General features: G+C 39.4%; 2 protein-coding genes across 3 annotated transcripts in view; one reads left to right on the top strand and one right to left on the bottom strand.

The window, feature by feature from the left end:
- LOC308383691 (uncharacterized protein) overlaps window positions 1-10,154 on the top strand; it is a 43,351-nt gene extending 33,197 nt beyond the window's left edge. For both annotated transcript variants that reach the window (XM_080861756.1, XM_080861755.1), the window contains exons 67-74: window positions 2,298-2,395; window positions 2,692-2,876; window positions 5,257-5,456; window positions 5,530-5,698; window positions 5,778-5,887; window positions 9,303-9,410; window positions 9,636-9,762; window positions 9,916-10,154. In XM_080861756.1, coding sequence (XP_080717882.1) covers window positions 2,298-2,395; window positions 2,692-2,876; window positions 5,257-5,456; window positions 5,530-5,698; window positions 5,778-5,887; window positions 9,303-9,410; window positions 9,636-9,762; window positions 9,916-9,926 — 1,008 coding nt within the window. In that variant the 3' untranslated portion in view covers window positions 9,927-10,154. The remainder of the gene's footprint in view (window positions 1-2,297; window positions 2,396-2,691; window positions 2,877-5,256; window positions 5,457-5,529; window positions 5,699-5,777; window positions 5,888-9,302; window positions 9,411-9,635; window positions 9,763-9,915) is intronic.
- A 149-nt stretch (window positions 10,155-10,303) lies between these two features.
- On the bottom strand, window positions 10,304-14,439 carry LOC308383692 (V-type proton ATPase subunit d 1-like). Its single transcript, XM_080861757.1, has 8 exons — window positions 14,256-14,439; window positions 13,750-13,921; window positions 13,286-13,464; window positions 11,982-12,061; window positions 11,675-11,752; window positions 11,394-11,570; window positions 11,222-11,299; window positions 10,304-10,675 (listed from the first exon to the last, which is right to left on the bottom strand). The coding sequence occupies exons 1-8, from the start codon at window positions 14,383-14,385 to the stop codon at window positions 10,502-10,504; spliced, it is 1,068 nt and encodes a 355-aa protein (XP_080717883.1). The 5' UTR covers window positions 14,386-14,439; the 3' UTR covers window positions 10,304-10,501.
- Window positions 14,440-24,203: the final 9,764 nt, after the last annotated feature.

Genomic DNA, 24,203 nt, shown 5'->3' with positions numbered 1-24,203 from the left:
GTACATATACATATACATATACATATATATATGTGTATATATATGTATATGTATATGTACATATACATATACATATATATATGTATATATATGTATATGTATATGTACATATACATATACATATACATATACATATATGTATATATATGTATATGTATATGTACATGCATTTGTTAAATGCATATACACATATATGTACATATACATATATATATGTACATATATATATATGTATATGTACATATATATATGTACATATACATATATATATGTATATATATGTATATGTATATGTACATATACATATACATATACATATATATATGTACATATATGTGTACATGCATTTGTTAAATGCATATACACATATATGTACATATATATGTATATGTACATATATATATGTACATATACATATATATATGTACATATATATATGTATATGTACATATTGAGGTGAGTTGCCTGATTTGGCCACTGAAGAATATCTGAGCAGAGAGTGTAGCCCTGCACTATTCATCATTCATTTATCCTGTTTCTTCCATCAGCAGTCACATCATCAATAAACACCAGCGATCCATATCCACTGGCTACGGCGGTGTTTCTCTATCCATATGCTTCACATCATTAACTGTTTCTCTCCTTCTCCAGACTTTTCTCTTCACATCATTCTGGTACAAATTAAGCTTGGTTTCAACTATCAATTTTCTTTTATTTTTCCCATAAGTTGCCAGCTCACTTAGACATTTTCTGGCTGAAAACCCAAAGTCTGATCTGGCCTTCCCGTTCTTGAGTTTGTGTTGAGTGTAACCCCGCCGCATGATTCATGTGTCAGGTGTCTCTTGTTTGAAGGCTTTGACAATGATACATCCGCCTCCTCCAGAGTTTTCTTGAATTGCTGTGATGGTTTTCCCGAGCCAAAAAAAGAATTCTGCAATCATCCACTTTAGTTGTCGTCTGCGGTCTCTCAGACCGTTTGGTGTCCAGTGCATTCCTTCTTTTAAAAAATGGACCAGATTTCATATTTGGCTATTCCCAAAGTCTTTTTTTCTCTTTGACAGGTTGATTTTGGGTTTTTGGTCTAATGATGGCCTGAATTATATCACTTTGAGCCTAATATTGAGAGTTCCAGTAAAAAAAAATACCAAATGTAAGTTCAACACTTGGATTCTTCAACCATCCATCTTCTTCCACTTATCCAACTCAGAATCATGGCAGGGCTGGAGTCTATCCCAGCTGTCACAGGGTGAGATGGGAAGTACATACTGGACAGGCTGCAAGTCTGTTATAGGGCTCGTACAGAGAGAAAGACAGCCATTTATGCCTACAGACAGTTTAGAATCACAGATTAACCTGGCATGCATGTGAACTGTGGGAGGAAGCTGGAATATTTGGAGAAAAACCACACAAGCATACGGAGATCATACAAACTACAAAAAAAGGTCCCAGCCAGTCAGAGGATTTGAACCCAGAAGCCTCTTGCTTTGAGGTACCAGTACTAACCACTGCACCGCTGTGCCACCCTCACTTGGTATCAGCTCCAGATACCCTGTCTTTGTTTGTCATGGGATCATAACGGAGCAGGCCTCACCTGGCCTTGAAACCGCCTGCCTGTCAAATGCCCAATTGGATTTGAGCCTTGAAATATTGGGGATAATGTATGAAACACGATGTAATTCCTAAACACTTGATGCAGCACTTTTGCTAAACACCCTGAATTAAATGTCTGAGTGAAAGTTTGCACTTCAATCACATCTTGATTGTTCGGTTTAGAATACACTTACATAAAACTCTGACTAAATACTTTCTCACCAAAATAAAATATGGTGAGAAATTTGTTAAATGCATATACACATATATGTACATATACATATACATATACATATATATATGTATATATATGTATATATATACATATACATACTCTTGATATTTAATATTGTGGAAAAAGACAGCTTGTAGTGATGAGTTGTTTATGCTTTAGGCTGGCCCATATCACATTTTTATCCTACTACATAATGTTTATTTGATTCATACTTATTTCTTAGAATGTTTTCACATCATAATAAAAGAGAAAGGGCATAATTTCATACATACATTATTAGTATGAAACATAGCAGCTGTATATGTAAAACATAGAGAGGGATAGATTGTTTTGATGTACAACAGTTGCTCAAGTGTCACGATCTCTTACACCCACTCTTCCTCCTGTGCTTTTCACATTGTTCCCATCCATTGTTTCAGCCTTTGCTAAAAGACCTATTTGAACCTGATGAATGTGTCAATGTGTCAATCAGGCAGGCCAGCATGCCTACCACTGGATTGAGACCAGGCTGGCGATGGCTCTGTCTGGAGTCAGAAAACGGCTTGCATCAGTCTACAAATTCTTCCCCAGGTACTACACATATCAGAGTTAAGACAGCTATATCACTGTTTTGTTTTGGGGGGTTTTGTTTTTGAAAATGGTCAGTTTATTTGGGTTCACTGCAGGTACAAACTACACGTTGAATTATAGTCACCGAAATGCTCTCGAAGCTATGTGCACCTAGATGTTCGTAGCTAAAGCTGGACCTGTTTAAACTTAAACAATAACTCGATCAAGAAGTTTAAAGATCAAGTTTTGATCCAGAGTACAACTGATGGATAAAAATGATTCCAGTTGGATTTTTTTCCCTTTGTTTTTCCTTTCAGTGAATGTTCAGTGATTGTGTCGGTGCCGCTGCCACAGCTGCCCCGGTCAAGGACGGCCAACGCTGGGCTGATGGAGATCCTCCTGGAGGAGTGGATCCTGAGACCTCTGCTGACCCTCGCCGCTGTCAGACCCACTGCCGAACTCTACCGCCTCAAAAGGAAGATCATGGACAGCCCCTTCACACGTAAGGCACCGTTTTAATTACTCCGTTTTACACGTTTATGACAGTGCTGTTGATCAATTTTACTGAGACTGCATTGACACAAAGTGTCGAGGTGTCATAAACGCTGATGTTTATTACGGGTGTACAAGTCGTGCTGTTCTCTTTTTTTCCTTTTTTTTCTTGGATCTTTTGTGATTTCCTGGATATTTTTCTTTGCTTAGATGACTTTTGGAAGGCACACTACTTCTGGAAAAGTTCACTCAGTTTTTAACCTTCTCCATTTGTACTTCATGAGTCCCAGAACCTCAAAAAGAACTTGTCACTGTTCCCAGGCTGGTGTATTTCAACTGTACTCTTCTTCTGTCTTTTCTCAGATCTCGTTTGAAATGTTTTATGTGAGGATTTAACTGACAGGTCTGGCAGAGCGAGCCTCAGTATCTGCATGGAAACCAGCTGTAGCAATACCAGCCTGGTAATTGTTGCAAATAGGACCTCAGGAGGTGCTTTTTAGGCACGCTCAGTTGGTATTCGATAACCTCTTCACTTCAGTCCATATAAATATTATTTAAAAGTCAGTAAAGTGTTATGTGCTGTAGGGTGAGAAACAATACCCAGGACAGACTGAATGGGGAAAAGTGAGCATTTATTTTGATTGATGAAGTCTAAAGGACACAGAAATCCAGAGGCAAAAGGGAAGCACAATCCAGAGCTGTCAGAGAACGCACTGGGAGACTAAACAGATGCTCAAAAACTGCAGAGAAAGGCAGAGCTGGAGTACTCATACATGAGGTAAACAAGGGGGGGGTGGACAGACGAGGGTAACGAGATACAGATGAAACCAATAAGGACACAAATGACTAACAAAATAAAACAGGAAGTAACTAACAAGTGCAGAGGTTAGACCATGGATACATGCAGCAGCTTTACACACAGTGAAAGACCAGGATAAACTAATAAAGAGGGAATCGAATTGTAAACAATAAAAAAACAAAGAAAACTGAATAATCAACAAAAATCTAAAGATCAAAGAACTAAAACCTCTGTGTCAGCACGCAGGACCATAACTGTTAGCTTTGTTTTGTATTATCTTAGATTATTAGACTAAACATCATAGAGGGGTTTTTGTTTTGTTTTGTTCATATTTAATTAATACATCATTCAAAACACTTTAGGTCATGGCTGGAACACATCTGCAACAAATAACACAAGATACCTGATCTAACCAACATAACACTTCTAAGTAAATCAGTACTGGAGGCACTTGTCTAAAAACAAATAATGACTTATACGTTGAAAACATGTAGTAATGAGCATGGAGTAACTAAATATGGAGTTAGACCAGCTATGAGTGGAGGCGTAGGTAAAAAGGGCACTGCATGTCAACATGAAGTATTTATTATTATTATTTCAGCTTCACATTCCTTCCCTTTAGTTTCCATGATGAACGGAACAAATAACATATTTCTGATGACTTCACGCGACTGTTAGCGTGTACACGTGTGCCTTCGGGTGTGTTTTGTCTTTTTGAGCTTATGTTTTGCATTGTCAGGACTTTGTGTGTCGCTCAATGCTGCAGCCAGACTCCTAACGCACTCTAGCGAGCGAGCTCACATCACCCCTACTTTACTCTGTTTTTATTGGCTGCCAGTGGAGTTTAGAATTTCTTTTAAAATTCTCACAGTCGTGTAGGAAGCTAAACGGACACACTCCAGATTACTTCGTGTTAAACACAGTGCTGCTCGCTGTTTTCACTAATATGCTAGTTGGCTCATACAAGACTGAAGACGACGGGGGGTCAGAGCCTTTCGTCCTGCGGCACCGAGGCTCTGGAACAGTTTAACACTCCAGCTCAGTTTAACTGATTAACAGTTCAAAACATTTCTTTTAATCAGGCCTTCTGCTGACATCCTTTTCTTATTCATGTCTTTATTTATGTTTATTGTTTTAATATGATTTTCTTTTTACATTAATCGTGATTTAAGTGTTGTTAACAGCACGTTGAACTTTTACGTGGCAACGCGGCTCGCTACTGGATGTAGAATGAGATGAGGAATATTTGAGCAGATGTGGCTCCCATAAGACTGAGGGTGAATGTGGGACAGAGATTTTTTTAAGCATTACAAACATCCAGGCGCAATGATACAAACGCAGCAATTTTCTCTAGCTTAGAAATGTTCCCTGAATGAAAGAAACGGGAGCATGAGATAGATTTTATATGTGAGTCAAGTTAAAAAAAAATAAGACAAAATAATACAAAAAGACACCGATCATAAAATGGTTTAGATTTTTGATTTAATAACCCTGTAAAACAGTGAGTCCACCAGACCTGCCAACATCGCATGAGTAACACCACATGAGGGTTCAATGAATTCTTCGTTTTTCCCTTCTTATCTCGCCAAAGACCAAGCTCTGTTGGTGGCAGATCAGTTCGTAGTGACGTTTGACGGTCACTTGTATGAGCTGCCAGGTTCGTGTCCACTGCTCCTGGCCCGAGACGTCGGCCGCGATCCGTCGTTCACGCTGCTGCTCGGCACAGACACGCAGAACCTCCTCCTGATACAAATGAATAACCACACCATCAGCGTTCAGCGCAACGGGCAGGTATGTGTTACTCTCGACGAATAAAGAGCGTTCAGGCCATGAGGAATAAGACGAGTAAATGCTTGTGTCACAGGTGAGGACCGACTGCAGCGGCGCCGTCAGCCACACGTTTCTCACTGATGATGGAGTGACAGTCAGGAAAGCATCAAACGTGGTGCAGGTGTCCAGTCAGCGTGGGATGTTTGTGTCATGTGACCTGTCGCTTGAATTGTGCAGCTTCACTCTGGATGGATGGTTACATGGTGGGAAAGATTCAGCATGGCCCGTTATAAATATCTGTCTTCATATTCTCACACATATACACCTTTCTCGCCTGCACAGGTGTCTCCACCGGTCTGTTTGGGACCAACGATAACGACGCAGGAAATGATTTTCCTATGTTTGACGGATCTCAGGCTAAAAACTTGGAGGATTTTCTCTACACCTGGCAGGTAGGATCAGTGAGATTAATCAACACATGGTCCAGTTCTCAAAAAGATGTGCAATATGAAATAAAGCCTAGATTTCAAGGATTTGTAAATCATTTAAACTCTACTTAAACTCTACATTTGATCGAAAATACAACAAAAAGGTTTTAAAGTGAAAAAGGACTGGGTAAAGACTGAATAATCGAGGAATGTTCTCAGGATTAAAATAATCATGAACAGTTATGGTCTTCAGGCCCTCAAGTGAATTCATTAAAAAATATAAACCACTCCGTAGCACATGTTAAAGCTCTGACATTGAAAGAAAAAGCAGACAGAAACAAGATGCAGAAACTTCACTGGGCATAGCAATATTCTGGGCTTGGGTCCATTTATGTACTAAGATCAGTGGAAAGCTGTTTGCTTGTATGACTGATAAAAATAAATTTTTTGGCAGGGGGCAAATAGAAAGGGACAAAGAAAGGCTTGTTAGTGGTACACACTTCAACTCCAGCATCCATTATAGCATAAGTTTGGAATTGCATGAAGTGGAATGTGTTCCTCGGTCATCTGTTGATGTCATCACCCTGTTAGTGATGAAAGATATAAAAATAAATAAATAAAATCCTCTTTCAGCTCTAAGGTTTTACATAAAAATGATTTGGTCCTCAGCAAGTCTTAAAATTATTAAATGTGACTTCAGATGAACAACAACTCTCACTTCACTGCGGAGGAATTTTGGCCCTGTTGTCTTTACAACATTGCTTCAGCTCATTGGGCGTTTGCTTATGCACGGCTCTCTGAAGGGCCCGCCACATCATTTCTGTCAGATTGAGATCTGGACTTTGAGTGCGCCATGGCAACATGTCAAATGATATGTTTTTCAGTCGTTCCATCAGCTGTTCCATGACCCAGTTGATGCCAAACTTTAGCTGTCAGACCGATGATCTCATATTTGAGTAGAAAACTTTGGTATACGGAGGAGTTCATGGTCGACTCAGTGACTTAGGCTACGTTCACACTGCAGGTCTTAATGCTCAATTCCGATTTTTTTGTCTAATTTGTTTCTGCTGCCTTTCCCGTGCCTTCACTTCCTCTCACCACCCTCTTGTGTACATATTGTCCCGCTGTCCTGTGCCGGAACGCCCGTTCTTCTTCCATGTGTCTTGCTCATGTTCCTTGTTACCAGTTTTTCCCCATTTAGTTTTCTGTTAGTGAAAGTCTTTGTCCACTTTTTCCCTTTTATTTTGTATTTTTGCAAAGTTTTGATCAGCCTTAATAAACGGCTCGCTTTTGTTAGGATTAGTCCAAGCGTCTGCATTTGGATCGTCTAGAAAACGTGACCTGCCTCCCACAGATCGTGACAGTTTTTTGAGGGAAGAGGCTTTCTCCTGGCAGTCCTTCCAAATAAGCCACACTTATTCAATCATTTTATAAATGTACCGTCTCGTACGTTAAGATCTTACGTGCCAGGAGTCTGAGATGTAGCTCTTGGGTTTTTAGCAGTTTCTCTGAGCACTTTGTGGTAACACACAGCTGAATTCTCCAGAGCAGCAAACTGCCAAAAATCTGCTTTCATAGAGATGCTCACACTCACTAATGATCAGTTAATCTCATGCATTTGATCTGCTAATTAGTCTCTTAATTCCTTTGGAAGCAGTGAGGGTGTCATTAGACTTTATGCGCAGCGTTTTTGCATGTTAGATTATTTGCGTTGAATAAATAATGACATGCTGTAATAAGTAGAGCAGGGCAATATGACCAAAATATTTATCACGATATACATTTGAAAATGTACGATAAGATATAACTGACGATATAATTGACACTAGACAAAATACTTTACGACTCCACAACTTTATTAGTGCAAAAAAAAAAATCAATGTATTTTCACTTAAACAAGCAGCTGTTTTTTATCTGCATTAAAGTTATATAAAAATTTAACAGTGTAAATGCAAATTCCTTGCTGACAGTTTAACCAAAAGGCATTTCCAGTGGAAATTGTCCGACATGTCCTCAGCATAACCATGTATAATATCCACAAAACTTAAAAAGAGGTTATACACACACAACACGGTAATATTATGTTGAAGCACAGTACGTATCACTCCGCGAGGCTCCTGCCTACGATAGCCGTAATAATCCGACAATCCATCAAGCTGTGCGGCTTCGTAGCTTAGCAAAGTCGTACTAAAACATTTGACAGATTTTTTGAGCGCCGTGTACCACATAACATCGTTTCAAGCTCAGTAAACACAACCAGAATTCATACATAAGGCACACAGGATTATAAGGGGCGCTGTCGATTTTCAGAAAAATCAAAGGATTGATTTTAAGTGTGCAGTATTTCCAAAAAACACGGTAATAACGACGGCCTGCTAGCATGCTCTACCAAAAATAGTGCTTTGTTGTGTATCTGACGGACGAAAGCTAAACCAGTTCCACACCACTGAAGTTGCAGCATTTATACAAACCAGTTCTGGTTCATCCGTTTCATTCAACGATCCGCTTTCGCCCTTCTCATTCTCCGTCGCCGCCACGCTTTTTCCGCCATGTGTCTATGAAAACAAAGGCACTGCGCATGCGCGTTTTACCCGTATTCTATCGCGATATTTAATTTTGCTGCCCAACATTATACCGGTATTACGTGAACGGTATCATATGGTCCAGCCCTAGTAATAAGTCATTTATTGTTGCTCATTTGAGGTTGTATTCACCTGATTGTATTGTAGGACCTGCTTGGAATCGAACCTTCAGAACTGAAAGAGGGTTTACGTCTTACAATGACTTCAAAGTCACTTTAAATCTCAATTGTAAGTTTTACCTCAAAGTGTATATTTACTCCCTTACCTCAGTCTCAAAGTGTATATATATTTATTCTTCTTATTCTTACTCTTCCTATATTTCAAGGATTCAAGGAGCTTTATTGTCATTCGCATGACACGGTCCCGGATTTATTGTTGTTCTTTTGCACTGTATGGAACTCGAGCCTCGTCGTCTCCTGTCTCTATATACTGAACTGTATATAGCAGAGATGACAATCAAGTTTACTTTGAACTTTTGTATGCAAACAGGAATTATGAAAACAGTTTGCGTTCCAAGCGAGAGCCATTAATTTCATCTACCAAACATTTGGAAAGTATTAAAAATGATACACGATAATGGGAAACATACTCCCGCATAAATATTTTGGGGGGAACGTTTTGCTGGGATCAAATACAGAATGAACAGCATCAACATTTGATTTGTGGTTTTGGTTCTCGGTGGTTAAATCATTTTCAAATCACTGCGTTCTGCTTTAATTTGTATTTCAGACAACATCCCAATATTTCCTGAAATCGAGTTTCAATGAAATTGTGAAATCTTGTGTCTACAAATGTTTGCAGAGTTTTTGTCAGCCTCGAGGTTCTCCTTAGCTTTGCCCGCTTGTTTGTGACTTTAGATGAAACCTACATGCATCAAACCTTCTGCGACAGCAGCCGTCAGTCCAGCGAGCTGTGACGCTTTGTTCTCTTCTCCCGATTCTCCCCTCAGCTCTTGTTTCAGGGTGGTGAGTAACAAAAAAACCCACACAGCAGGCATGTCCTGGTGGTTTCTTCACCAGAACATTTTTATTAATATCCCATTTATGTTTGGAAAGCTCGTCGTGGAGGGAAGTTTAAACAGATAAATATGAAAACCTTTCTGTTTTCCCCATCTCCATCTTTTTTCCTTTTTTTTCTCTTTTTGGTTGATCACATGTGATTTTTTCACAAACCTGCGTTTGTGTTGTCAGGTGGATCCCAGTCAGTTCATGTCTGTGTGTAAACTCAGCTCATCGAGAGCACCCTGCAGATTAGCATTTGCTTTCGCTCACCTCTGCCAGCAGAACTACATACCCATGGAGGTCCCCGTTCACTGCAGTGAGTTAGGCCACTGAATAAGACATGCATGATTATTCTTGTATTAATGTGTATTTGTGGCAAGTTTTTTTAATTCAGACATGCAAAATGTATATTTTGCATGTAGTTTTAACTTGTTTTGTGTGTGTGTGTGTGTGTGTGTTTCTGTTTTAGTGAAAGTGTAAAGGAAGGACAAGCTAATGAAGAGCAAAAATGGCCAGTTTCTGACCTCTGTGAGCTGCTATAACGGACAGCTTTACTCTTTATACCACTGTTTGTGCCATATTGCCTTCGTACTTTTATGTTGTACTCCACTGTGTAGTCACACATTCTTGTACCTCCTGTGACGCTTTTGTCCTGTTTAGACGTGCGTTGATTATCCCATTAATGTGAATGTAAACACATTCACTGTAGCAAGTAATAAAAACATTTTTTTTAAAGATTTGTGTCAGTGCATTGTGAGGAGGGAGCGGCTGAAACCAGCTTTTTATTGAATATCATTCCTTTCAGACTTTGTTTTGTGACCAGGACAATTATTAACACAAAGTCTGGAATTAAAAAGAGTAATTTCTTTCAAACAATTTGAGGCGTAAGCGATCAGGTCTTGAAACTCAATACACATGAGGAACAGATGTGCTATAACAGTGTAACACCAAGGCTGTGGTTTGTAGTGCAAACAGTGAAGATGCTGAAGACTCACTTTGGTCCACCACATTTACTAATCCGTACTAAAACGTAGTAAAACATCCTTGTTTCTTAGTTAACTGGTCTTTTGGAAGATGGGTATGTAGTTGTGTATCTTTGACTTCTGTCTTTGTGTGACACATTCGGCAATCCACACAATGTTCCGACTCTCCTGCTCCTTAAGTTTGATGTAAGAGTAAAATACTCCAAAGTGGAACTGCTGCAGGAAAGAAAGTATGTTCAGCTTCACCTGGAAAAATGATAGATGTGTAAGCTGCAAGAATCTACAGTCAGGGCAGCCTAACAAGAAAAGTACATACTAATACTAAATTTAAATTAATCACCTGTACTTTCTTACAAATATATATACTTTCAGCAGGTGATTAACGTGATTTTAAACATGATAGAGTCATCTCTGGGGTTTACAGAGGCCTAAAACATGAAAATATCCAGTGAGCTGCAGTTCTCATAGAAGCTAGAAGTCATGGGACAATGGCCAGGCTGCTTTAAACTAGGAATGCAACAGTCTGATAACCAAGTTACAACCAAGGTGTGCAGAAGAGCATCTTCTAGGAGAGCACATCTGTGAATCTGAATCTGTGCTACTAAAAATTCAAGTAGCTCTGAAGACAAAAGGAGCTCCAACTAGGTGGGGTGTACCTAATAAAGTGGCTGGTGACTGTATGTCAGATTTTCATATTTGAAAGTCTGAATGGTCAGCTTGGTTCAAATGTTATATAAAAGGTTGAAAAGTGGGAAAGAAATCCGTGACAGTTCAAAACAAAGCTGTTATTACCTCTTGTTCGAAGAATCGGTCCTCAAGAGTCTTAAAATCTGATCCAGGCTCAGGGTCATCAAAAACCATTTTATAGTCCTGCAGGGAAATTTGAGTTTACACTGACCACATGTCTGACTCAATGTGCAATAACAACCGTGCAGCATCTTAAAGGACATGAGGTCAAACTCACTGGGTAGCAGTCAGCCACAGCCTTGACCTGCTCATGGTCCTCTGCCTGGGCCAGGAGTTTCAGTCCTCCAGGGTAAAGTTTGCCACAGGATGGATACAGCGCACTCCTGTCTGCACTGCTGAGATCCGTCCCAAAGGAGTTCACGGTGATGATGAAGGCCCGCCGGTCCGCTTCAAACTGCAGCACGCATAAAAGCGCACGGCATTTACAGCAAAACAAATCTCAAGTAGTTTGTAAGACTTCAGTTAAACAAACTCATGCATCATAGAAAGCCAGAGTACCTCCAGGACAGGGCACATTACGTCCTTTGTGGCACCGCCCACGCTCTTGCAGAAAGAGTGGAAAGACTGCAAATATGCCTGTGCGGTAGAACAAAAGGCACCGAGATCAGCACAAATTTCATGAAAAACAGATCGCATTCAGACACGGCAGTAAAACTTAAGTGCAGCTGTTAAGCATGTTTATCACAGTAGTATAAACTATAGTAAAGAATTTATTGCATATTTATAGCATGTCCACAAATACTATAACACAGGTGTCAAAGCTGAGATAGGTTAGTCATGCCATCTTATGCCATGCTCTGCTCACCTTATACAGTTTGTTTCTCAGGATCTCAGCCTCCATCTCATCCAGGCTGCACTCAGATACGGCATCCTGGAAAAACTGACCTGTGGTGAGAATAAAACAACACAGTAACCCTCAGTATGTTGTAAATATTTTTATAAAGTAGACCTTAAAAATGGAAGCCCACTCCTGACATGAAGAATAATAACATATGGTCACAACTGTGTTTACTATATCCCTGCTCACACCCATTACTTCATGCTTAGCTTTGGTAAACTATGACTCTGAAATTTTTAGCACTGACTAATTTTTAGCTGTGCTGAGGGAACAGAGAGCCAGAGAAGTCTAAAATAAGAAGAAGTAGCTTATTAGGCTTGTTGCTAACTAACAGTCCACAAACTTGCTTGGAAGGTATTATGAACACATTAGGAGGATTTAACAGCCAAGGAGGAAAAAATAAAAGAAAACAGAAACGTGCATTGCCTTTTAATGACTAGTGCTAATCTGGCTTTGACATTTGACACCTAAAACGTTAGGCTACAAAAATTTACCAAAAAGATGCCACAGTTGTATTTTCTAAAACACCTAAAGAAAGAAATGACTTTTTAGTTTTACATTTTTATAAGTAAAAATCTTGATTTCTCACTTTGAGAACCTCTAAAAGGACACAAAAAAGTTAAAACCAATTCTAATTTGGGGAGTCATCGAACTATGAAGTGGGCACAGCCTGAACAAGTTGAATCCAAAACACATATTCATCACTGCTTTTGTTGCATTAAGATTATATGAAACTACTGTCACTCCCACCACTACTCCTAATACTTCTACTACAACTAATATAACAACATTATTGTTTCCTTTTGGTGTTATTTGGTTTTTGGAATAGCACTTTAATACTTTGAGTAATAACAATATAACACATTTCAGTGTTGACAGAGCTCCACATAATGCTATGCATTAGAAATAAACGTTATATCACTGTAATAAACTGATAAAAAGATCCAGTCTGATGAGGTCATGTGAGGCATTTAATATTGTATCTGTACTCAGAAAGGTTCATAATGCTCTAATGACTAAATTAATAGCTTGTGTGTGCAAACCACTTCCAGTAAGCTGTGGTTAATGAAGCAGGATGAGTGAGCAGGACCTGTTTTCTTTTTGCATGCATCAGTGCAAAGTGTTTAAACTAAAGTGTTTTTAGTGACTCATTGATATTTAAGTCAATGATGGTCTTTCACAAGTGTATTAGAGCTAAAAGATAATTAAATATTAATAATATACATCTTTGCCGCCATTAGAAATTTTAAAAAACAAAAAACAGAGATTACCTAGTGGTGTGTCCACCAGGATGGCTGAGTACAGTTCAGCTGGAGTGCGGGCAATACCCACGGCTGCCATTTGGTCAAACGCTCCCAGTGGGTGACACCGTGGGAGCAGCTCTGACACATCTTTGTTCTTCAGGGCCCCCGTGATCAGCATCACCACATTGTCGATCATGTAGCTGTAACTATGGCAACACAGAGACCACATGAATTGAATATCCCTTTTACCCTGTAAAATGTTTCCTGCTCATCCCATTTTTATAAACCACAAAGAGTGTTGCAGAAGGAAGGTTTTCATCACATAAAGATGACCTCGCCACGTTTGCCACAAGGTCTCCACTGTCTGCGTAAACACTGTCCTCTTTAGCTGAAAATCTCAGCAGCAGCCAACCTGCAGGATGCTGTTCAAGTGCGTCTGCTTATCCTGTGACACAAGCTATAAATAAAGCACATGCAGTGACTAGGCGCACCTTATATAGTCAAGGAAGGTAGACAGGGGTGGCAGGGCATTAGAGCGCAGGCAGCTGAATTCAGTCACCAGATTCTCCCTCAGCTTGCTGTCCAGCAGCGACACAGTCAAATCGCCCTCAGACGAGGACAGCAGTTTACCGTAGTCTGTGCTCTGAAGGTGTAGCTTCATATCTGAGCAGAGGACATGGCAAATCAAATGTTTTATACTCCACTGCTTGTTAGTTTGCCATTTCCAAATAAGCAGGAAAAGGTTAAACAAGGTACTGATCACAGATAGATAGATAGATAGATAGATAGATAGATAGATAGATAGATAGATAGATAGATAGATAGATAGATAGATAGATAGATAGATAGATAGATAGATAGATAGATAGATAGATAGATAGATAGATAGATAGATTGCTTCCAACACCCCCTCACATGTGCATAATATTTTTTTAGACTGCAGGTATTGCACATTTGCATATTATGACACATTACATGGGTGATACAAAAGGCTTACCCTCTAGTGTGTCACACTGGGCCAGATTATGATAATCAGTCTGACACAGAATCCCAGCTTTCATTCCTCGAACCAAACCCTCCAGATAGCCGTGATCCACGTTAAAGCTGAGCTCCTCGCATGTTGCCATAATGCCAAATGAGTTATTGAGTAGAACTGCCGCAGTCACAGCGTGATTTTAGCTTTTCTTTATATATATCAGCTTCTGCATAATTCCCTCTCTGACTAACGTTCATGCTGTTATTTTTCCTTCCTCTTTGACAGCAAGAAATTCCATGGCTAAAAGTGTTTGCTGTCTCAGCTCCTGCTTTTAGCACATTCATTCTGACTCGTGTGTATTCACCCCCTCTGTTTGAACCACTGTGTAGCAGGAATTTCAAAAATGAAACGAAATAAAGACCCTGATGTTTTTCTTTTGTTTGTTTGTTTTGCTCTGTTCACACAGCACGGGTGAAAAAAGTAAAAAACAAAACAAAAAGCTAAACAAGCACGGATTAAAAAGTCCGCTTCACTGCTCTTCTGTTCTAAATAGTTCAAAATACACACTAGACTAATGACTACTAGTGATGACATCTGCATTGTTTTCATAGATCATTTTTGCTGATGGCAGCAAATGTAACGTGATTGTGAAATCATATAAAAATGTTTTAAAGAGCTCAAACAGGATTTCCTGAAATCTTTGGCTTCTGTAAGCTGTAAAAACTCACTGCTTTTTACACACAGAGAAATGTTGGTGTGTAGCATGCAGATATTATGCAGACGGCAGGCAGTGAGCATGAGCCTGTGGATTTTAAATGTGTTTCATTCACTAACATATCCAACAGAATTGACCTTTGTGCACATTTCATGACTCTAACAGTGATTTTATGTGTAAACACTTATTAGTGAATGAGCCCATTGTCAGTTTGAGATGATCTCAGCTTTGTGAGATGGTGCGTTATATTATTGGAAGCCATCATCAGAAGATGGGTGTAAGCGATGATCACGGATTCAACATGCATCAACAATATATCCTCCACCACTAGCAGCCTGAACAACTGATTCAAGAGAGGGTGGAGCTGTCCTTTCATGTTGTTTATGCCAGATTCTGACTCTGCTATCTGAATGTTGCAGCAGAAAATCGAGATTCATCAGGCTAAGTATTTCTCCTGATGTGGTCTTCTGCTGCTGTAGAAGACGCTCTTTTGCATACATTGATTCAACGAAGCTTATTGCTTTTGCCTTCCTGTCAACTCAGAGAAGTCCCGTTTTTCTCGTCTGACCATTTCTTCTTTAATCTTTTTTAACCTTCCTTAATCCTTTTTCTTCTATGTAAACTAGAGATGGTTATACAGAATAATCTCAGTAGATCGTTTCTGAAATAGTTTCTGAAATAGTTTCTGAAATACTCAGACCTGCCTGTCTGGCACCAGCAACCTTGCCACATCTTAAATTATGTTTCTTTCCCATCCTGATACTCAGTTTAAAACTCAGCAGATCCTTTTGACCATGTCTATCTCAGTTTGTAATAAAAACCTGGAATTTTCTTTTCACCAGAAGCCCACATAGCAAAATTGGTATGGCCCAGATCTGGCCCACACAGAGTGCTTACACATGGCCCACATACCGCAAAGAATGACGGCTCTTTGGTGGCCCAGATCTGGTTTGCCAGAGGTGACCCACACATGGGCCAGCACAAGGCCAGTTGCAGACACACTGGTGGCCCAGAACAGTTTCAGTTCTGGCCCCAGATGTCAGCCTAATGTGTACCTTAATCAAGCCATGTAATATTAACATGTGCCAGAAAATACTAGTGCAAAAGTAACATGACGTAATTCTGTTAAGTCAGTGAATGGACTGATTCTGATATTATGCTTTTCTGCTCTCCCGGATTACTCAAGTTTCTATACAACATGCCACATTCACCCACTTTCTCTAAACTAAGTGTTTCCTAACTACATTCACACTCTTGACACGCAGACTGGAGAAGCCAGGGATCAAACCACTAACCTGCTGATTAGTAGGTGACCTGCTCTACCTCCTGAGCTACAGCCACCCACTGGTAAAGGTGAGTAAACCCTCACTAGGTTTTGGATAAAGTGAACACTCGCAAACCTATGGAACGCCAGGACTGCCATAATGAATTAATTAAATACACCATTAAATAATTAATTAAATGTGGCAATAATTAATTAAAATTGGAATTAATTAATTAAATAAATAGTTATGACACATGTAATTAATTAATTATTGACACATTTAATTAATTATTTATGTATTTCACATTTTAATTAATTATTGACACATGTAATTAATTAATTATTGACACATTTAATTAATTATTTATGTATTTCACATTTTAATTAATTATTGACACATTTCATTAATTATTGACACATTTAATTAATTATTTAATGATATATTTATTTATTTCATTTTGGCAGTCCTGACGCCTGGCTCTCGTCATGAAATAATTTTATCTGTCAGCCTCACCCATCAAACTCAGGGGGCGGGGTTAACGCTGCCCATGCAGCTTCTCTAACATTTGATTGGTTGCCGTGCAAAGTAAGTCAAAACAGGTCGATCCTAGATAATCGATTGCTTGTGTAGACTTGGGGCAGCCAGTTATCCCAGAATGCAGATCAAATCACAAGCAGCAATGGTGGTGGTGTAGTTTTAAAATACCCCGTTTTTCTGTCACCAGCTACACTTTTAACAGTGTTTTAGCCGCGAATGTCGCGCCGTATGTCTGGTCAGGTTGTCAACATAGAACATGTTTGCAAAAGTGCTCAGATGTTTTCAGAGATTTCACTAGCTCTGCTAACAGTTAGCATGCAGAGTGCACCGAGGGGGTTACGTTAACCGGTTTGTTTACATATTCCACTCTCCGTGTTCCACATGTTGCATTCGCAGATTCTCATTTTCACCGAACGATCGTCTCTTTCCGCCTGGTCTTGTGTCTCTGTGCTTCTGTAACATAAAGAACGAGCTGACATTTTTCTCACGAAACCAGCGATCAGCTCAGCAGACCCTCAGTTTACCTGCATGCATCCTCCTCCTCATCTGTCAGCTGTTTAACACCTGCTGCTAATTCAAGAAACACGCCTAGTTACCTGGTGATAGTCACAGTTTAACTGGGCAGCCGGTGCTCGATATAACGCAATGTCAGCGCATTTTTCTGCACAAGATAAGTAAATATAGTGTTTTCCCCGAGCGCAGAGCTGCTGGAGCTCGTTTCCTTACAGAGCACTTTATAGGCGAACAGCTTTATCAGCGGCTGATGTCCAATCACCGGCACACAGCTTTGAAACCTCAGCTGAGTTTTAGCTCTCAGTGGTTAAACGCTGGACTTCATTCACTCAGGTTCTGTCTGTCGGGTCACGTTTACTTCGCTGTTTTATTTACAACTGAGCAAATCGGTTTGGCTGAGGTTAAAGTTACGTTTCATAACTGCATAGTTTCACAGACGTTTAATGGTTCACTGGCACATGTGTTAGACTGAACTATCATCTAAATATCATCTGTTTTTTAATAGTTATTCAACTGTATTCTAAGCACCAGCTGTCTGTTAGAATGTGATTTTTTTTCTCTCTCTGTTGGCAGAGGTATAAAAATGCGCAGGAAAATCTGACGTGCATGGCGAACTTCACCGACGATATTTAGGGAGGAATAAACACACATCAAACATAAATGAACCATTTGTCTGTCTCCATAATTGAGAGAATTTTCTCTTCTTATGTCAACACTCTCTCTCTTTTTTTTTTCTTTTTTTTTGCTTTTTCGGTCATGTTATGTTTACCTGTCAAAGGCTTGTTACAAACTATGAAACACATGGTGCAGACTTCTGGATGTTAGAAGAAAACTAATACTGCTCATGAATGAGACTAAAGGCAGGAAGGTGTCCTTTAAAACTAAACATGTTAATAGGACCTCCCTGTTTATATCATAGTTTATGATATAGCACGTGTATTTCAGTAATAGCCTGCTGAGGCCACTATACGTGCTGGCCTCATATCAAATGTGAAGGCAGACTGAGTCTATGTTTGACGTTTTTTATATCTAATCTTCCTTTTCAAACATTTAAACAGCAGCGAGTCTGCAGCTGAGGGAATACAAATTCAAATTGTCGGAACAGGTTTGCTCGTTTCTTGGATTCATTTGGTGATTTATTAAATGTATAACTGTTATTCTAATCTGCTGCTGAGTCTCTTACACTTATGCTGTATATTTTCACGTCTCTGGAATAGTTGGCAGTTAGATAGTCAGCTGGGAAACTTTGTGTTAACTCATGGAGCTGAGGATATCGTGGATATGCTGACCTCGCTGCGTGGTGTACAGAGCGAGGTCAGCATGATTAATATTCACAATAAAAATATTAGCCGAACATCATGAAGTCTGTATGTGTTTCATAGTGTCGAACAACCTTTGTACAGTTAAAGCCAGCAGTTACTACATGACGGAAACACCAACGTTATCTCTTTTATGTGTTTATACACAGGTCACGCTGATTACTGAACAAAAACCCAAAGATCAGATGTTAAACAGATTTATTTGCTCTCTCTCCTCCTTAAACATGTTTTTAATGTTAGTTATAATTCAGAATTGGCGACTGAAACACGTAGGACACATAAGAACATCAGGAAATAAAACATCGATAAATATAACCTCAGTAAAAGAAGTCAGCGGGGGTTACTACAGCTGTGTACCGGGGCCTGCGCTTTGTCGGTGGGATTGCTTGCGAGGCGAGCGGGTCTATCCCACGCTTTGCCGTGAGACTGGGCAGACATCTCCGAAATCATCGAAACACTTTTGCAAAGAGGCTGTATCTTGACAAACCGACCAGACACATGAAGATTAAACCACTACATTCTCGGCTAAAAAAATATTAAAACGGTATTTGGTAACACACAAACAGGGTTTTTCAAAGCTCAGTTCTGTTAGCTTCCACATGCCGGTTGTTGTGTGCTAGAAACAATGGCCACCAGGCCAAAGCAATGGTTTTGACTCGATCAGCGTTAACCCCGCCCCCTGAGTTTGATGGGTGAGGCTGACAGATAAAATTATTTCATGATGAGAGCCAGGCGCCAAGACTGCCAAAATGAAATAAATAAATATATCATTAAATAATTAATTAAATGTGTCAATAATTAATGAAATGTGTCAATAATTAATTAAAATGTGAAATACATAAATAATTAATTAAATGTGTCAATAATTAATTAATTGCATGTGTCATAACTATTTATTTAATTAATTAATTCCAATTTTAATTAATTATTGCCACATTTAATTAATTATTTAATGGTGTATTTAATTAATTCATTATGGCAGTCCTGGCGTTCCATACAAACCTGTCAAACCTGCATTTGAAACGTTGGCTACCATAGCAGTATAGTATTGCAACATGGCATTTGGCCTTCTAACTAAAATAGGAAAATAGGAACATAAATACTGCCATCATTGCCAGACCTGGCCCACATCTGGTTGACATACACTCTGCCATGACACCAGTCAGTCAGAAGTGCCAGCTTGATGCCGGATCCCGGCCAGACCTGTTTTCTATGAGCCTGGGCCACATAAACCAAACCACAATCGAGCCAGATACGGCGTGCCATCACATAAACAGTGGCATCTGTGCCAGGCCTGGCCCATATCTGGATGACATACGTCTTATTTGTATGTCATCCAGTGTGTGAATGTGTGTGTGAATGGGTGAATGACTGAATGTAGTGTAAAGCGCTTTGGGATCCTTAGGGACTAAATAAAGCGCTATACAAATACAGGTCATTTACCATTTTGCCATTTATCATGCCAGAAGTCAGCCAGCAGTGCCGGCTTGATACTGGATCCGGGCCAGACCTGCTTGCTATGTGGGAACTTTTGGAGCTATAAAAGATCTTCTTCTGTCTTCTGTTGTTAGGGTTAGGGCTAACTGTAAGGCCTTTTTCTGTAACACTGGCTCTTTCCTGTCTTAAACTCCTTCATGCTCATGGACATAATGGACATATAAGGATCTCCATGAAAGGGATAATCATTCATAACATAACTACTACTGACAAATGGCGTTCAGTTTGCCCATTTGCCATTTTTCAAAGCAGAAGCAGACAGTGTCCCAGACAAGATAATATATTATGTGGACCACACATTTCCTGGATAGGATTTATAACCACTTTCCTTTGGAATTTACACAGAAGTCTCTGTGCATCTCCTCGGGATACTGAGCTGAGCCTCCAAAAGAAGGTCTAATATTTATTATCTTTCTGCTATTCACATAATTGTCCTGGAAAACCTCAAAATGCTGGTTAAGTCACTGTTTAACTACGAGAGACAGGTCGGCCTGCAGTAACGTATTCTTTACTCTCTTGTTTTTAATCCTGTGTACCGCATTTACTCTAAAATCAACATTAAAGTAGCAAATCATTAAAAATGTTTTTTAGCATCTTAATAGGTTCCACATGGAGCAATGCAAGGAGAATGTAGGCTTACAGCGTGTTTATTCAATAGCAAAAATATAAACTCCTTAATCCACAAGAGGCAGGCAAGTCCAAACATATATATCTGATTTTCAAGGCGTGGGGTACATAAGTAAATGCCATTTGGTCCTCATTAAGTCTAAAAGCAACAACACATTTATGTTCCAAAGTAAATTTACTTGCAGGTATCCCCAGCAGCAGGATATTCAAAAGCAGCAAAAATGTGGGAAATACCCATAATGCAACACACAGTTAATATCAGATTGTCTACATACATGAAAAAGCACGTCACCCATCTCTTTTTATGCATACATATAATGTTTTAAGATATTTTAACACTGTGCAAAGATTTCTGTGAGTATTTTTTTTCCGCTGAAGACAGAAGAACTCTTGAATAAATACAAACAAATACAAACAAATGCCTCACATAATATCAGAAGCATTTTTCAAAATGCTTCGATTTTATTTTGAAGTTTAATCGCTTAACTGCATTTGTGCAGACAAACCCACAGAGCACATGTGAATCTTTCCGTGCTCTTTTGTCAACCACAATATATGTTCAGGCGTTGTGATGTGTTTGCGTGCATGTGCATGCATGTGCGTGCTGCATCTAGGTCCTCTTTAAGCAGAGGGGGTTCATCCTCCAGCAGTGACAGATGGTGTTGAAGAGTCGACAGCGGCAGGAGGCGCAGGGGTCGCAGCACAGCAGGTGAGGGGAGCAGCTTTCCATCAAGCGTCCGCAGCGACGCGCCGGAGTTACGAGGTTCGACTTGTGCTTCTAAAGCAATTCCAACAGAGACAGAATATGTGGAAAAAGCACGAGTCAGTGGAAGAAGTGGAAAAGTCTTTTAAATACATGTGAACTATTTGACCCCCCGACTCATGGCAGCTCTACAAAGCGTTTTAGTGTTGTTTCCGTTTTACAGCCATTAACTTCACTGTTATTACTAAACGATTTTTTTTAAATCAGCCTTTTGGCAAAAGCTTCAACAGTTTGTTTTGTTGTTATTTTTTAAATTTAGGCACAAGTCCTGTTTACTCTTTTAAGAAAAATCTCACTCACTGAAACACGTTTTGTTGCGAGAGTTCTGACAGGGACTATAAGAGGGAGTCAAATTCATCCTACATCATAGGACAACACATACAGTGCACTTGATCTAAAGTGGGCCAGACCACTTAAGATGGAAATTCACTTTTCTAACAATATGATAACATTTAATTACACATTCATTTTTTCCTGAATTTAGGCCCTTAACCCTGGAGAACCCATGGGGTCAAATTTAACCCTATAGGTTCTCCAGGGTTAAGTTTGACACCCATGGACTAGAAAGATCGAGCGTATTTCTTGCATAGTTGCTTTTCTTCTGTGACTTTAATGGTAAATCTTCTCACATACAAGGTCTTAAATAATCAGACCTCATCTTATCCTAAACACCTCATAGTACTGCATGTGTCATGGTCCTGAGTCTGACGACTCAGTGTTTTGTTTTTCCTAATATTCTATGTTCTTGTTTATTCTGATTATGTCTTTTGTTAAGGTTTGCCATTTGTTAGGTTTCTGTTCTGTGCCTGCCTGCTCCCACGTCTCTGTGTTCCCTCTGTCTGGCCTGCAGTAACGTATTCTTTACTCTCTTGTTTTTAATCCTGTGTACCGCATTTACTCTAAAATCAACATTAAAGTAGCAAATCATTAAAAATGATTTTTAGCATCTTAATAGGTTCCACATGGAGCAATGCAAGGAGAATGTAGGCTTACAGTGTGTTTATTCAATAGCAAAAATATAAACTCCTTAATCCACAAGAGGCAGGCAAGTCCAAACATATATATCTGATTTTCAAGGCGTGGGGTACATAAGTAAATGCCATTTGGTCCTCATTAAGTCTAAAAGCAACAACACATTTATGTTCCAAAGTAAATTTACTTGCAGGTATCCCCAGCAGCAGGATATTCAAAAGCAGCAAAAATGTGGGAAATACCCATAATGCAACACACAGTTAATATCAGATTGTCTACATACATGAAAAAGCACGTCACCCATCTCTTTTTATGCATACATATAATGTTTTAAGATATTTTAACACTGTGCAAAGATTTCTGTGAGTATTTTTTTTCCGCTGAAGACAGAAGAACTCTTGAATAAATACAAACAAATACAAACAAATGCCTCACATAATATCAGAAGCATTTTTCAAAATGCTTCGATTTTATTTTGAAGTTTAATCGCTTAACTGCATTTGTGCAGACAAACCCACAGAGCACATGTGAATCTTTCCGTGCTCTTTTGTCAACCACAATATATGTTCAGGCGTTGTGATGTGTTTGCGTGCATGTGCATGCATGTGCGTGCTGCATCTAGGTCCTCTTTAAGCAGAGGGGGTTCATCCTCCAGCAGTGACAGATGGTGTTGAAGAGTCGACAGCGGCAGGAGGCGCAGGGGTCGCAGCACAGCAGGTGAGGGGAGCAGCTTTCCATCAAGCGTCCGCAGCGACGCGCCGGAGTTACGAGGTTCGACTTGTGCTTCTAAAGCAATTCCAACAGAGACAGAATATGTGGAAAAAGCACGAGTCAGTGGAAGAAGTGGAAAAGTCTTTTAAATACATGTGAACTATTTGACCCCCCGACTCATGGCAGCTCTACAAAGCGTTTTAGTGTTGTTTCCGTTTTACAGCCATTAACTTCACTGTTATTACTAAACGATTTTTTTTAAATCAGCCTTTTGGCAAAAGCTTCAACAGTTTGTTTTGTTGTTATTTTTTAAATTTAGGCACAAGTCCTGTTTACTCTTTTAAGAAAAATCTCACTCACTGAAACACGTTTTGTTGCGAGAGTTCTGACAGGGACTATAAGAGGGAGTCAAATTCATCCTACATCATAGGACAACACATACAGTGCACTTGATCTAAAGTGGGCCAGACCACTTAAGATGGAAATTCACTTTTCTAACAATATGATAACATTTAATTACACATTCATTTTTTCCTGAATTTAGGCCCTTAACCCTGGAGAACCCATGGGGTCAAATTTAACCCTATAGGTTCTCCAGGGTTAAGTTTGACACCCATGGACTAGAAAGATCGAGCGTATTTCTTGCATAGTTGCTTTTCTTCTGTGACTTTAATGGTAAATCTTCTCACATACAAGGTCTTAAATAATCAGACCTCATCTTATCCTAAACACCTCATAGTACTGCATGTGTCATGGTCCTGAGTCTGACGACTCAGTGTTTTGTTTTTCCTAATATTCTATGTTCTTGTTTATTCTGATTATGTCTTTTGTTAAGGTTTGCCATTTGTTAGGTTTCTGTTCTGTGCCTGCCTGCTCCCACGTCTCTGTGTTCCCTCTGTCTGGCCTGCAGTAACGTATTCTTTACTCTCTTGTTTTTAATCCTGTGTACCGCATTTACTCTAAAATCAACATTAAAGTAGCAAATCATTAAAAATGTTTTTTAGCATCTTAATAGGTTCCACATGGAGCAATGCAAGGAGAATGTAGGCT

Source organism: Rhamphochromis sp. 'chilingali', assembly GCF_963969265.1.
Source record: "Rhamphochromis sp. 'chilingali' genome assembly, chromosome: 16".
NCBI lineage: Eukaryota > Metazoa > Chordata > Actinopteri > Cichliformes > Cichlidae > Rhamphochromis > Rhamphochromis sp. 'chilingali'.
The sequence above is the reverse complement of the archived record's forward strand: the minus strand, read 5'-3'. Positions and strand labels throughout refer to the sequence as shown.

Bases quoted from the DNA above. Each gene is read 5' to 3' on its own strand.
- LOC308383692 (XM_080861757.1), bottom strand. From the start codon at position 14,385: ATGGCAACATGCGAGGAGCTCAGCTTTAACGTGGATCACGGCTATCTG. The intron at 11,300-11,393 runs GTGAGTTTGACC...ATTTCCCTGCAG, and splicing joins CTGTGGCTGACTGCTACCCA to GACTATAAAATGGTTTTTGA. The intron at 10,676-11,221 runs GTAATAACAGCT...TCATTTTTCCAG, and splicing joins ACCGATTCTTCGAACAAGAG to GTGAAGCTGAACATACTTTC.